The sequence below is a fragment of the Bombina bombina genome, chromosome 1 (genome assembly GCF_027579735.1).
Source record: "Bombina bombina isolate aBomBom1 chromosome 1, aBomBom1.pri, whole genome shotgun sequence".
Lineage (NCBI taxonomy): Eukaryota > Metazoa > Chordata > Amphibia > Anura > Bombinatoridae > Bombina > Bombina bombina.
Window position 1 is genome coordinate 1534451224 of NC_069499.1, and position 13965 is coordinate 1534465188.

General features: G+C 36.4%; 1 protein-coding gene across 1 annotated transcript in view; it reads left to right on the forward strand.

Annotated features, from left to right (window-relative positions):
• The window catches only part of LOC128666882 (myosin-16-like), a 357676-nt gene that overhangs the window by 294741 nt on the left and 48970 nt on the right, over positions 1-13965 (forward strand). Inside the window, exon 14 of the mRNA XM_053721692.1 lies at positions 12589-12759. Coding sequence (XP_053577667.1) covers positions 12589-12759 — 171 coding nt within the window. The remainder of the gene's footprint in view (positions 1-12588; positions 12760-13965) is intronic.

Here is a 13965-nt window from a genome sequence, read left to right on the forward strand (position 1 = left end):
CGCAACCCTGTCAAAAACATTCGGAAAGCACAATTAGTCTTGGACTTTTTTGCAAATAAAACATCCCAGAAATCGCATGTCAGACCTGACCTAGCAATCTTAACGGTCGATGCCGAAAAGGTATTCGACTCAATCGGATGGGATCACCTCTTCAGGTCATTGGAAGGTTTTGGCCTCTCGGGCTGTTTTTTTCAGTTCATACAGAGGCTCTATAGCAACCCTTCGTCAGCAATTATTATCAATGGAGAAACATCGAACAGATTTCCATTAGGGAGAGGGACTCGACAGGGTTGCCCGCTATCCCCCCTATTATTTAATTTATCCTTAGAGCCCCTGGCAATATATCTGAGACAGGAAGTAAAAGGAATCAGAATAGGTACCCAAAAAATTGTACTCTCGCTTTTTGCAGACGATCTTCTTTTGTTTCTTAGTAATACTGCGCATGCTATTCCTCAAGTTCTTCAGATATTTAGTTTGTTTGGATCCTTTTCTGGCTATAGGATTAATAATGAAAAATCCGAACTTTTATGGATATATAAACCAAGAAAAGAAGTGTCGCATCCTTTTCAGGAAACTACATGCTTGCGCTACTTAGGCGTGTTTCTAAGTAGTAACCCTAGGTTATGGTATGAAATGAATTTTCTTAAATGCATTACAGACATTCAAGATAAACTACAAAATTGGTCCAATTTATTATTAAGTATTTCTGCAAGAATCATGCTTATTAAAACTATTATGTTTCCTAAGTTATTTTACTTTTTACAGAATTTCCCACTCTTACTATACAATAAAGATATTTCTCGTATCCAGAGGATCTTTAACAATTTTATTTGGCGCGGGAAGAAACCATGTATAGCTTTTTCGACGTTAACTCTTCCTAAAGATCATGGGGGCCTGGCATGTCCGAATATTAGACTCTATAACTATGTAGCGGTGGGCAAGTTTGCGCTTGATTGGATCACCCAAAGAGAACAGGTCACGTGGTACGATTTGGAATCATTCCTAATAGCTCCTTTTGACTTAAAAGCGATACTTCACATTCCAGCGACAAAACTTCCATCTAACATTTTACAATTTTCTATTGTGAAAGATGTCGTGATCGCTTGGCAGAAGATTTGTAAAGCACTACAGAGTAACTTTCGTAAATCACAATTTCTTCCCATAATGGGTAATCCCAGTTTCTTACCAGGTCTGAAGCCATCTGTATTCTCAGAATGGGCCTCAAAGGGCCTGAACTCACTTGGTCAATTATGTTTAGACAATAAGCTGGTAATAAGGTCCTTTGAGGAGCTGAAAACTAAATATAATTTAGCAAATTCATCCTTTTTTGCTTACCTACAGATAAATCACTGGATAGGGAATTTGAGACTGGAAACAGGATTAGATTTGGAGGCTGGAGAATTAGGGAGAATAATAAAGGTATATCAGGAAGGGGGTAGCAAAACTACCCATTTATACAAAACCTTGATTATCGCACAAGGGGTTCAACATATTGATAGAATAACAGCGAAATGGAAGAAAGCATTCCCCCGTGTGGAAAGGGAGTGGGTGGCGACTAGTTTGAGGTTAATATCCAAGGCCACATTCTCAGTTAGTTGGCAAGAATCTCATCTTAAATTGGTAAATATGGCATATTTGTCACCTGCTAGAATATCAAAGTGGATCGGTTCCACAGAGCGAGGTGACTGCCCCAAATGTAGTCAGGCTATGGCAGACTTAATACACTGTGTTTGCAAATGCCCTAAAATAGTGCAATTCTGGAATAAAGTGAATTTTTGGTGTAACCATTGCCGTGACCCAGAATTATGGGATAGGAATAAGATTTATTTCTTTATGATATTAGAGATTGACGATCATATTATGCTTGCTACCAAAGTCAGTGCTATAGGAGACTGTGATGGATTATGCCAATTATGTTGTAATTAATATTTACTACGGTTGCATTCGATCTAGTTGATACTTGTTAAGTTTAATTTAACACAATGACATGTGTAAAAAGCTAAATTTGGACAGGAGGGAAAAAGAAAGAAAAACCAATATGTGATTTCTTTATGTTACAAACTCTGTAAAGCTACTATTTGGTCAATAAAAAGTTTAAAAAAAAAAAAAAAAAAAAAGACAGTCCAAGCTGGTGGGCATAGATATACGTGCCAACTCATCCTTTATGTTCTCACTCAGGCCAAGACGGAATTGTTTTTTTAGAGCATGTTCATTCCAGAGGGTGTCTGGAGCCCACCTCTTGTACTCTGTAATATAATCTTCGACTGGACATCTACCCTGTCTCAATGCCCTAATGGCTGTTTTTGCTGAGCATTGCTTGTCATGATCTTGGTAGAGTTGTGACATTGCGGTAAAGAAAGAGTCCAGTGAATCAAGAATGGGGTCATTTGACTCATAGAATGTGTTTGCCCAAGTTCTAGCTTCGCCTGAGAGGTAGGATATAACAGTCAGTACACGTACGCGATCATTGGGGTAGGTTTTCGGCTTGAGTTGGAAAAATAGAGCACAAGAATTTTGAAAGTCCCTAAAACGGGTTCTGTCACCAGAGAACTTTTCAGGGGGGCACACCTGTGGTTCAGGTAAATCAGAGGTTGCTGTCTTCAGTGTCATTTGTTCATTAATGAACTTTCTCAGTTGTTCATTCTCAGACTTGATTTCACGCAAGCCCTGGAGCATCAGATCCATATTTTGAGACAGGGTGCCTACCCTTGTTGATAGGTCACTTAGATCCATGCCTGTTTTAAAAGATTGGATGCAAGTTTTTAGGGCTAAGTAATGTGTAAGACATATAAGATTCCTATAACAGAGAAATGCATGCAATCTATATACCACTCAGTCTCACACCTCACCTTAGACTCTTAAGCAAAGAGAGTCAAGATTCTGCTCATTGACATGAGGGGACTTAAGAGAAGTCAGAAATGGAAAACCAATAGGGTGTAAATAAGTCAAAGTTTAGACATACATCATATAGAAAAGTAATAGAGAAAGTGCCCAGTCGAATAACCACCCAGGAGATAGATAAGGGGTTAAATAGTAATAGAAATGAGCAAAAGGTCTTGTGTACATTGATTTAAGTTTAGGGTAGGGCTGCTGCACATTCAGATTCACCATTGATAGATATACACTTAAAGTGAAGAAGTTCTTAGGAGCACATCCATCTAGGATAGTTATCCCTATCTGTACATTTATAATTCCTTTAGGTTATATGGTGATCTGAAAGGGGAATGCGAGATAGTAATCAGTTCAAACAGATGGTAAGCAGGTTGCAGCCGTACCACTATAGCAAGCGTAGGTTACAATGTAATTAAGCAGGCTTATACTGTTCACAGCAGAAGATAGATTATTCAATAGTAGCTTCCTACTTGTATTTGACAGGGGAAGCGTTACTCACTGTATCCGAATGCTACCGGTGGTGGTCCTAGCAAGGAGTTCCTAAGTTGCAAAGCACCGCAATAGGTAGCGTGCAGCTCCGGTGTATGATCCTGTAAGGCTGAGTTGTGAGATGACGCTCAGCGTGTCAGCGGCGTGCTGCGAGTGTTTCAGGTAAGTGCAGGGGGAGTGTTACAGCTGGCGTCTGACTGTGCTGCAGCTTCAGGTGTTTGTGGATGGAGATCGAACTCAGAGAACAGCAAGTGCTGAGAACACAGCGTGTAAGGAATTACAAGGAGTTTAGAGATTAGGCAACGGTGTTGCTAACAAAATTAAGCTTAGATGCAATTGCTGATATGTAACAACTTTCAGAAAATGTAGAAATCTCTTCAATCTGGCTAAGCTTAAGTTAGGTTCAACCACTTATGTCTTCAACTTCAAATTACTTAGCCGTGAGGAAGGATAGGGAGGAGACTTATATAACCTTGCCTTGGGATTCCCTTAAAGAGACAGTACAGAACGTAACAACTTGACACATAGTACAAACACATTGCCTTAGCATACAAGAGATGGTGTAAGAGCATGACAGAGAAAGATTCTTTGGAGTTAGGGTTTGGTTCAAAACTTTTAACTTCTCCCATGGTGTGTGTAGACCATTCTTGTCCCCAACATGAGCACAAAACTTTAAAATCTCTCTGAAGAATTCACTTGTAACTTATTATGTTCTAGTTGTTGTAAAACAATTTCCAGATTGCGTTTGTGTTAATCTCCTTTTACTGCTGTGATGAGCATATCATTAATCATACAATTTCATAGTTCATAGAACTTCATCTATAATCTTCTTTCTGATATCAGGAGCAGAAACAACTACAAAACAAGAATTACAATGAAACTGTTAGTTTTGTGTATTCATTTTTAGTAGATGCTGTGAATCAAGATGTATCATAAGCTGAGGTTGGCCTGCTTAAGGTCTATTTAAGTAAATGTTGGCCCCCAGTAAGGGATGCAACTGTGGTCTACAGGGGGAGATGATGCCTTGTCCCTGCAGCAAGGCAAACTCCTTCTCAACTGCAGCTGAGTGAAGCTTGAAAGACTTTGGCACTGCACCTCATTGTAATTTTGCTACCTAAATTAAAGAAAAGAAATTTAGGAAACCTTTCCTGTAAGCATTGAAGCAAGTCCAGTGGTCCACTGAAAACAAAGAGCTGATAACAGATAATAGGATTGTGGTAGGCTAGCAAATTGAGTGCACTGAACCAGCCCCTACCCAGTAAGGGTGGTCCTCCTACATAGAAGATAGAGTGGCAGGGTTTTAGAGAGAGTCTTAAACATACAGATGTACCAGTCCTACAGGATGTAAAATGCATCTTTAATATAGTTAATATAAAATGCATAGCATATAAGGAAGATTTAAGTCCAGTCATATTAAGTCAATGATAGAAACAGCAGCCCCGGTATTCATTGACATTGAAATGTTTTTATTTTTCAAAATAACATCACATTTCAAATTTTTTCAGCCATAAAATATAATTCTGTGGGTAGGGACATCACGTAACATCATTATTGTATCAGTAAGGCTGGGGTTGGAGGATGAAATGGTAAGTAGAGTCCCAAGGTGTATGTCATGAGTCTTGAATTGTAGAGTGCTAGAATCTCTGGACATGGCTCAGCTTGCTACATCAGAATCATGATACATCTTTGGGGTAGTAGTCTACATCACTTCCTCCTTTTTGTTTGTGATTGTGGCTTAAGACTGATTGTGAGAAAAAAAAGAGTAGCTTTGACAGAGAGTTCCATTTCCAATTTCCTTTATTAAGGGTACACACATCCTCTGTAAGCTATTGCATTTATAATGTGGCATTAAGAAAAGCCATGGAGGGCAACAGTCAAGTAGTCCCCAAACGTACAAATGCTTAGGAGTTTGTGCAAGGCAATAATGCAGCATCTCATGTCCTCCAAAGGAGACTGGCATTGGCTGTAAAACAAATTCTGCATTTTCTTGTGGACTGCTAATTATCTGTGAGATAATGGTTTGTCTGGAAGCAGCAGGTCACGTACGTAATGTGTCATATCCAGATAGTCCCAGGGTGGTTTACAAGAGGCACTGTTTGCTTCTTAAACAGTTCTTACTGTTCAGTCCATGCTGGCCACAAGATGTTTCATCAGACATAAGAAAAGCACATTTCTTACAAGCACTACAGTTTTTTAGTGCCAACGCAACTGTGCGTTTTTACTTTGAAACTTCACTATATAGCATTATGCTATGTGGCGCCCTTTTCTTTATGTTTGTGGTGTTCATATTGTATGGCACCATACCCTGCATAGTTCAAAGTCTATGCCTGAGATATTGACTGAAATTCCATTTCCTTGAGTCCTCACAGGGACTATTTGTGCACTGCTTGTGGACACTTTATTTGATGTATTTATTATTATTATTATTATTATTATTATTATTATTATTATTATTATTATTATTATGTGTTCATTTTATATCATATTTGCGCACCCTCTAGAGGCCTTCTGGTTTTACAGTAGTTTATAGTATTTATTTTCTGATTTTTACAGTCAGTACAAAAACTGGCTAGAGACAAACTGTAGACAGGGCTCAGCACCCCTAAAAGTGATACCCAGCATTCACTACATATCTTGGTAGGCTCAGAAGAATACATGTCACGGGACAGCAGTATTTGCAACAAAGTTATACATTATAATGCTTCTAAACCTACCCAGCTACTCTCTACAACAAAGGAGAGTGAGTAAATAGAATAATAGGCGTACATTGTATAGTGTTTTTAAATATTACGCCTAATATAATTCATGAAAGTTTAATTTTGACTCTCAAAACTGAGCACAATGGGGATTTATTTTTTTGCACTATTTGGGGAGGGTGCCAATATTTGCAATCTATACAAATGTAAATTAAATTTTAGCTCCTAACACACAAATTGGAAAATGTATCAAACTAATTCGTAAACAATGATGGGAAAGCTAGAATGTGTGGCGATGAGAATACTGCTAGTGTATGGGAATACATAACAAATAAAAAGATGTTTGCTGCCATCTAGTGTACATCTGTAAAACAACAAGTTATTTACAATTTTGCACATAACACTATTGGATCTTAAACTGATAACTTAATGCATTTATATTTCATTTAATAACATTTTATTCCATACATAATTTGCTGGTGTTGTGTTTTCTAAGTGAATTTTAAAGGTAAGACATAAATAAAAACACTTTACATGAATCAAAACAGGCTCATTATTATATAAATGTTCAAAGTTTTTACAATCAAATGTATTTTGAGTGTGTTATAATATAATAATGTGTGATCTCAGCTATATTTGTAACTATTTATTAAACTATTAAACTGTAACTATTTATTAACTATTTATTAAACTGTAACTATTTATTAAACTATTAAACTGTAACTATTTATTAAACTATTAAACTGTAACTATTTATTAACTATGTATTAAACTGTAACTATTTATTAAACTATTAAACTGTAACTATTTATTAAACTATTAAACTGTAACTATTTATTAACTATTTATTAAACTATTAAACTGTAACTATTTATTAACTATGTATTAAACTGTAACTATTTATTAAACTATTAAACTGTAACTATTTATTAAACTATTAAACTGTAACTATTTATTAACTATTTATTAAACTATTAAACTGTAACTATTTATTAAACTATTAAACTGTAACTATTTATTAACTATTAAACTGTAACTATTTATTAAACTATTAAACTGTAACTATTTATTAAACTATTAAACTGTAACTATTTATTACAACAAAATCTATGGTATTTATCGATATGGGATTGAACAAGCACAAACACTAACAATAATTTGCGCTTCCGTCCAGATATATCTCTCAAAATATGTCAACATGGCTTTTTAATTAGTCAAAGCTGTATAATGTGAAAAGTTTAATAACTTAAAGCGACACACACACCTTGTAATTAAAAGACATTTCTGTTGTTTTGCTATAGATTAACTTATCAACCAAATGTAAAAAGGTCAAAACAAATTAAAACCTTGTATGCTGCACTTGTTTTCCAGCAGCTAAACTTCACCCACCAAGTGCCTTATTTGTATATATCTTATAACCTCTGCTGAGGCCAGTTAGGGACAAATATGTAGAAGGCTTTAAATTGTAGTTGTGTCTTAACTTTTCTCTTAGACTTCAATTCAGAATTGAGTAGCTTAAGTGACACTGTTTTGTAAAATGTGTTTCTCCTTAAAGGGACACTAATGTCAGAATTAAACCTTCATGATTTAGATAGATCATGCAGTTTTAAGAGATTTTGTAATGTACTTCTGTAATAAAATTGTGCACAGTCTTTTTATATACACACTATATGGGACACCAGCTCCTACTGAGCATGTGCAAGAGCTCACATTGTACAGTATATGAGTTGTGAGTTATGTGAGTTATATGAGTTATGTAATTGGCTGGTGGCTGTCACATGCTACAGGGGGCATGCACATTAAAGTCAACTTTAAAATTTGTCCAAAAAAATCTACTGTTGATTTAAAATTCAGAATAACTGCTATTATACTGTCTTTTTCTATGCACTTGCTGATTAAGTTATTTTACTGTATTTAATGGCCCTTTAAGGTGTTCCCACTTACATATTATGAGCTAGATTACAAGAAGAGGGAAATTGATTATGCAGAGGGTGTTATCTTGACCTACGTGTAACACACATATGGTACTATTATTAAAGGACCACTAAATACAGAATAATTGCATAATTAACATGTGCATAATAACAAGACAATGCAATAACACTTAGGGGTAAATATATTTAATGGCGAGTGGACATGATTTGCTATAGAGAATCATGTCCACTTGACATCGCTAAATGTCGACAGTATATGCTTTCGGAATTTAACATTGCACAAGCATTTCACTAGAATGCTGCCAATCGGCCGCTAGCAGGGGGTGTCAATCATCCCGATCGTATCGGGATGATTTCCGTCTGCCTCCTAAAAGGTGGCAGAGAAGTTAAGTAACAGCGGTCTTATGACCGCTGCTTCTTAACTTCTGTTTCTGGTGAGTAAGAAACGATGGGCATAGAAAGCAGAATGAAGGATACAAAAAGTATAAAAAGGGAGCGCCAAAAGAGGCTATTCCAAAAACAAACCCCTAACTTTAGAGATAGTTTAAAGTCTATTATCCTTAAAGGAAATGGAAGGTGTAATCTATAGATGTTTGCTCAAGTTAGCAAAATACAATAAGTGGGTAAAATATGTATTCAAATTAGCAAAATTCAAAATATAAAATTCAAAATACAGAGAATGAAATCCATCTAGAAAAACTCAAATGATAAAACTGAGGATACAGAAATTACAAAATGTATTGGAGTAAACACATAGATAAAATCATGAGATAAGTTTTAAAAAGTATCTATAAGTAGCGGATCTGGCCAATCCTTAATAAACAGTAAATATTACCGATATGACTATTTCTAAATATTGGTTAAAAAATATATATATAAAATAGATACAAACTAAATGCAGACTGAGATATTTATACAGTACAAGGGATGATACAGTGAACAATCAAATGATCGAATTTAAAGTGAGAAATATGAAGGTCCGTTGGAATGCTATAGATTATAGTCTTAAATCAGGAGCTTAGCAGGTACAAAGTGATGTGTATTTGAGCGTCTTTATAAGTTTATCAGGAGACTGAGAGCAAAGAATGCGCTCTTGTGTTTTTACTCACTTTTGGGTGCTTAGTTAGCTGATATTTTGCTGATCATTATCAGAAAACGGGATACATTTGTCTTTGTTATCCAGGCTAATATGTACTTTTGTGTTGTTTGGCACAAAAAGGTCCTGTAGGTCCTCTATAGGAACACGGGGGTTCTTATGGGTCCGTGACCAGTTGTGCGTCTATTCCTTTCCTTTGTAGAATACATGTCAGCAAAAATGGGGGTCGGCTCCGTTGTGGAGGACTGCAGATGAGCTGATTGACCAACGTGTCTTACGGTCAGTGACCCTGTATTTGAAACCGTGTGTTTGAAACTCTGCTCTTATATTGGGTGAAGGTAGGTAGGGAAATTTCCCTCTGAACAGGTACTCCACGAATGATCCTGAAAAAAATGATTTGTTCGATCAGTGACCGTGTCTCTTAAAGATGAGTGTTCGGAGAGGCAAATAATACTATGTTACTTGTGCCTGCTGTTGGACTAGGTTAAGAATAGGTCTCCTGTACTTGTCTTATCCTAGCGGCTGTTTTGTGGGTTAAGACCCGAATGAAGGAAACTGCTTGTTGATTTTCCTCCGCTGTAGGTTTTCAGATTAAAAGTGTTTTATGGCGGTCAGTGACCATAGCATTCTGGGAAGCTACTAGATGTTGCTAACGTTTACATACATCTACAGGCATTTTGCCTAGTATTTTACCGGGCGAATTTATTCAAAGAGATATTACTCTCAATAAAGACGGACACTAAAGATACGGTCACTGACCGCCATAAAACACTTTTACTCTCAAAACCTACAGCGGAGGAAAATCAGTAAGCAGTTTCCTTCATTCGGGTCTTAACCCACAAAACAGTCGCTGGGATAAGACAAGTACAGGAGACCTAGGGGTCTATTTAAGAAGCAACGGTTGCTGCCTCTGACCCACTCCACTTCAGTTCCGGCTGAAGCGGAAGTTAAGAAGCAGCGGTCCCAAGACCGCTGCTCCTTAACTTGTCCGCCACCTCTGAATACGAATACGATCGGGCTGATTGACACCCCCTGCTAGTGGCCGATTGGCCGCAAATCTGCAGGGGGTGGTATTGTACCAGCAGTTCACATGAACTGCTGGTGCAATGATAAATACGCTGTCGGCATTTATTGCTGTGTGGCGGACATGATACGCTATATCGGATCATGTCTGTCCGCACATTAATAAATGGACCCCCTATTCTTAATCTAGTCCAACAGCAGGCACAAGTAACATAGGATTCTTTGCCTCTTCGAACACTCATCTCTAAAAACACAGCCTTTAAGAGACACGGTCACTGACCGCACAAATCGATTTTTCCAGGATCATTCATGGAGTACCTGTTCAGAGAGAAATTTACCTACCAACCTTCACCCGCTATAGGAGCAGAGTTTAAAATACATGGTCACTGACCATAAGACAAGTTGGCCAATCAGCTCATCTGCAGTCCTCCACAATGGAGCGGACCCCCCATTTTTGCTGACATGTATTCTACAAAGGAAAGGAATAGGCTCACCACTGGTCACAGACCCATAAGAACCCCCATGTTCCTATAGAGGAAATACAGGACCTTTTTGTGCCAAACAACACAAAAGTACATACCAGCCTGGATAACAAAGACAAATTTATCTCATTTTCTGATAATTATCAGCGAAATATCAACTAACCAAGCACCCAAAAGTGAGTAAAAACACAAGAGTGTATTCTTTGCTCTCAGTCTCCTGATAAATACAAATACACATCACTTTGTACCTGCTAAGCTCCTGATTTAAGACTATAATCTATAGTATTCCAACGTACCTTCATATTTGTCACTTTAAATTTGATCATTTGATTGTTCACTGTATCATCCCTTGTACTGTATAAATATCTCAGTCTGCATTTAGTTTGTATCTATTTTATATATATATTTTTTAACCAATATTTAGAAATAGTCATATCGGTAATATTTACTGTTTATTAAGGATTGGCCAGATCCGCTACTTATAGATACTTTTTAAAACTTATCTCATGATTTTATCTATGTGTTTACTCCAATACATTTTGTAATTTCTGTATCCTCAGTTTGATCATTTGAGTTTTTCTAGCTGGATTTCATTCTCTGTATTATGAATTTTATATTTTGAATTTTGCCTATTTGAATACATGTTTTACCCACTTATTGTATTTTGCTAACTTGAGCAAACATCTATAGATTACACCTTCCATTTCCTTTAAGGATAATAGACTTTAAACTGTCTCTAAAGTTAGGGGTTTGTTTTTGGAATAGCCTCTTTTGGCGCTCCCTTTTCATCCTTTTTGTATCCTTGTCCGGTCCCCTTGGTATATGTAGAGGGTCATATACCATTAAAAAGGGTAGCTTTTCCTGTCGTGGCGCAGCTCTTATTAAATCTTAGTGTAGAAAGCAGCATCCGCTGCTTAATAAAGCTGCCGCTTACGCTGAATTTCCTAAAAGCGGTAGACTTTTTCTAGCCAATTAATTTTTCGCCTATTTGCCAGCCCCCTTTTGTCACGTGACAGACATCAATCAATGACAGACTATTATACGTATACCCTGAGAGCTTGTGCACATGCTCAGTAAGAGTTTGTGCCTCAAAATGTGTACATATAAAAAATTGTGCAAAATTTGATAATTGAAGTAAATTGGAAAGATTCTTAAAATTGTGTGCTGTTTCTGAATCATGAAATTTAAACTTTTACTTGAGTGTCATTTTAAATGGATGTTTAGAAATTTATCCTGAGCATTGTAACGTTGCCAACATTTTATCAGTGAACCATATGCTTTTAATGGATAGCACAAGGAGTGGTATTAGCACATTCACTGCGCTTATATTACAAGTGGTGAGTGCTGTGCTTTAGTGCAGTCTAAAATATACTTATACCTGTATATCTGTTCCTATAGATATATAGGTATAAATATGTGTTTTACATTAATTATTGGATATATATAGAAATGCATATTTGTGAAAAATATATGTGAAGAACATAGGAATATATAATATGCCTAACACGATTCGTGTTTCACGTTTTAGGTCTAATGCGGTGTCGGGTTAGCGCACATGAAGAATTAGTAATCTTAGAGCAAGTTATGGAAATATTAAATACAAAATTTCAAAGAATATTAGTAATAATAATTAGAAAATATTATGCATACTGTAAAAAATTCTAAATAATCCATTGAAATATATATATATGTGAATAATTTTTATCAGATAGTGTTTATATGAGTGTAACTGTAATTTTCAATGTATTTATGTTGTGTTTAATGAAACTTCTTTTTAACTCACTACCCCTTTCTCAGGTTTTTCATTTGCGCTAACCGAACGATCTTAAAATGTAATTGCAGTTTTGTGAACGCGTATATTACAAGTTGAAAGTAATCTAGCCCATATAAGCAAATTATTTTTTTGTTGCAGAGGGGATAATGGTTTGTACCAAATATTAAGGTGATGTATACGTATTATGTGTAATTGCATACAGGCATCAAGGCTAGAGGAAGAGTTACATCATGAACAAGATCACGTGCATCACCTGCAGAAAGTGAAGAAAGGGATGGAAAACCAAATCAGAGAGTTGCAGATCAAGCTTGATGAAGCTGAACAAATGATGTTAAAGGATGGAAAGAAGCTCATTAACAAACTGGAAGGAAGGGTAAGTTTTGCACAACAGTTATACAAAGTAATGTAGAGGCGTATTTATCAAGCCGTCAACTATGCTGCATTTGCCGGCACCAATATGCTCGCCTAACATCGCCTAACATCGCGGCCGTGAACCTGAATACGATCTCCATATTTATAAAAAAAGCCGGCAAAAAGCTGTGCACCAAGTACAGGGCAATGAGCAGCAAACTGCTGTTAACTAGCAGTCATCGATCTCACTGCTATACGGCTTTTTACCAACTTTATTTATACCCTGTCACTAAACACCGCCACTATACTAAAATGTTTAACCCCTATCCCGCAGCTCCCAGACCCCACCGCCACTAAATAAATGTATTAACCCCTATGCCGCCGCTCCCGGACCCCACCGCCACCGCAACTAAATAAATGTATTAACTCCTAAACCCCTGGCCTCCCACATCACTACCACTTACTAAACCTATTAACCCCTAAACCACCAGCCCCCCACATTGCCATAAACTAAATTAAGCTATTAACCCCTAAACCTAATAACCCGCTAACTTTACATTAAAATTACCTCATCCCTATCTTATAATAAATTAAAACTTACCTGTAGAATTAAAATAAACTATATTAAACTATTAATTAACCTACCCTAACTATTATACTAAAATTACATTAAACTATATTAAACTATTAATTAACCTACCCTAACTATTATACTAAAATTACCTTAAACTACCAATTAAATGAACTATATTACATATTTAAAAACCTTACCCTACTCAAATTATTTAAATCTACAATTAAAAATTACTAAATTACAAAAAAATAAACGCTAAGTTACAAAAAATAAAAAACACTGTTACAAAAACAAACAAACCATAGTATCAAAAATAAAAAACAATTACACCTAATCCAATAACCCTATCAAAATAAAAAAGCCCCCCCCAAAAAAAAACAAAAAACATAGCCTACAATAAACTACCAATAGCCCTTAAAAGGGCCTTTTGCGGGGTATTTGCCCCAAAGAAATCAGCTCTTTTACCTGTAAAAAAAATACACCCACACAACCAACCCCCCCCCCAAATAAAAACCCTATCTAAAAAACCTAAGCTCCGCATTACTGCCCAAAGTCCCTAACCTAAAAATAAAGCCCACCCAATAAACCCTTAAAAGAAAACAACACTAACCCCCGACGATCCACTTACCGGACATCCATCCTCATCCAAGCGGC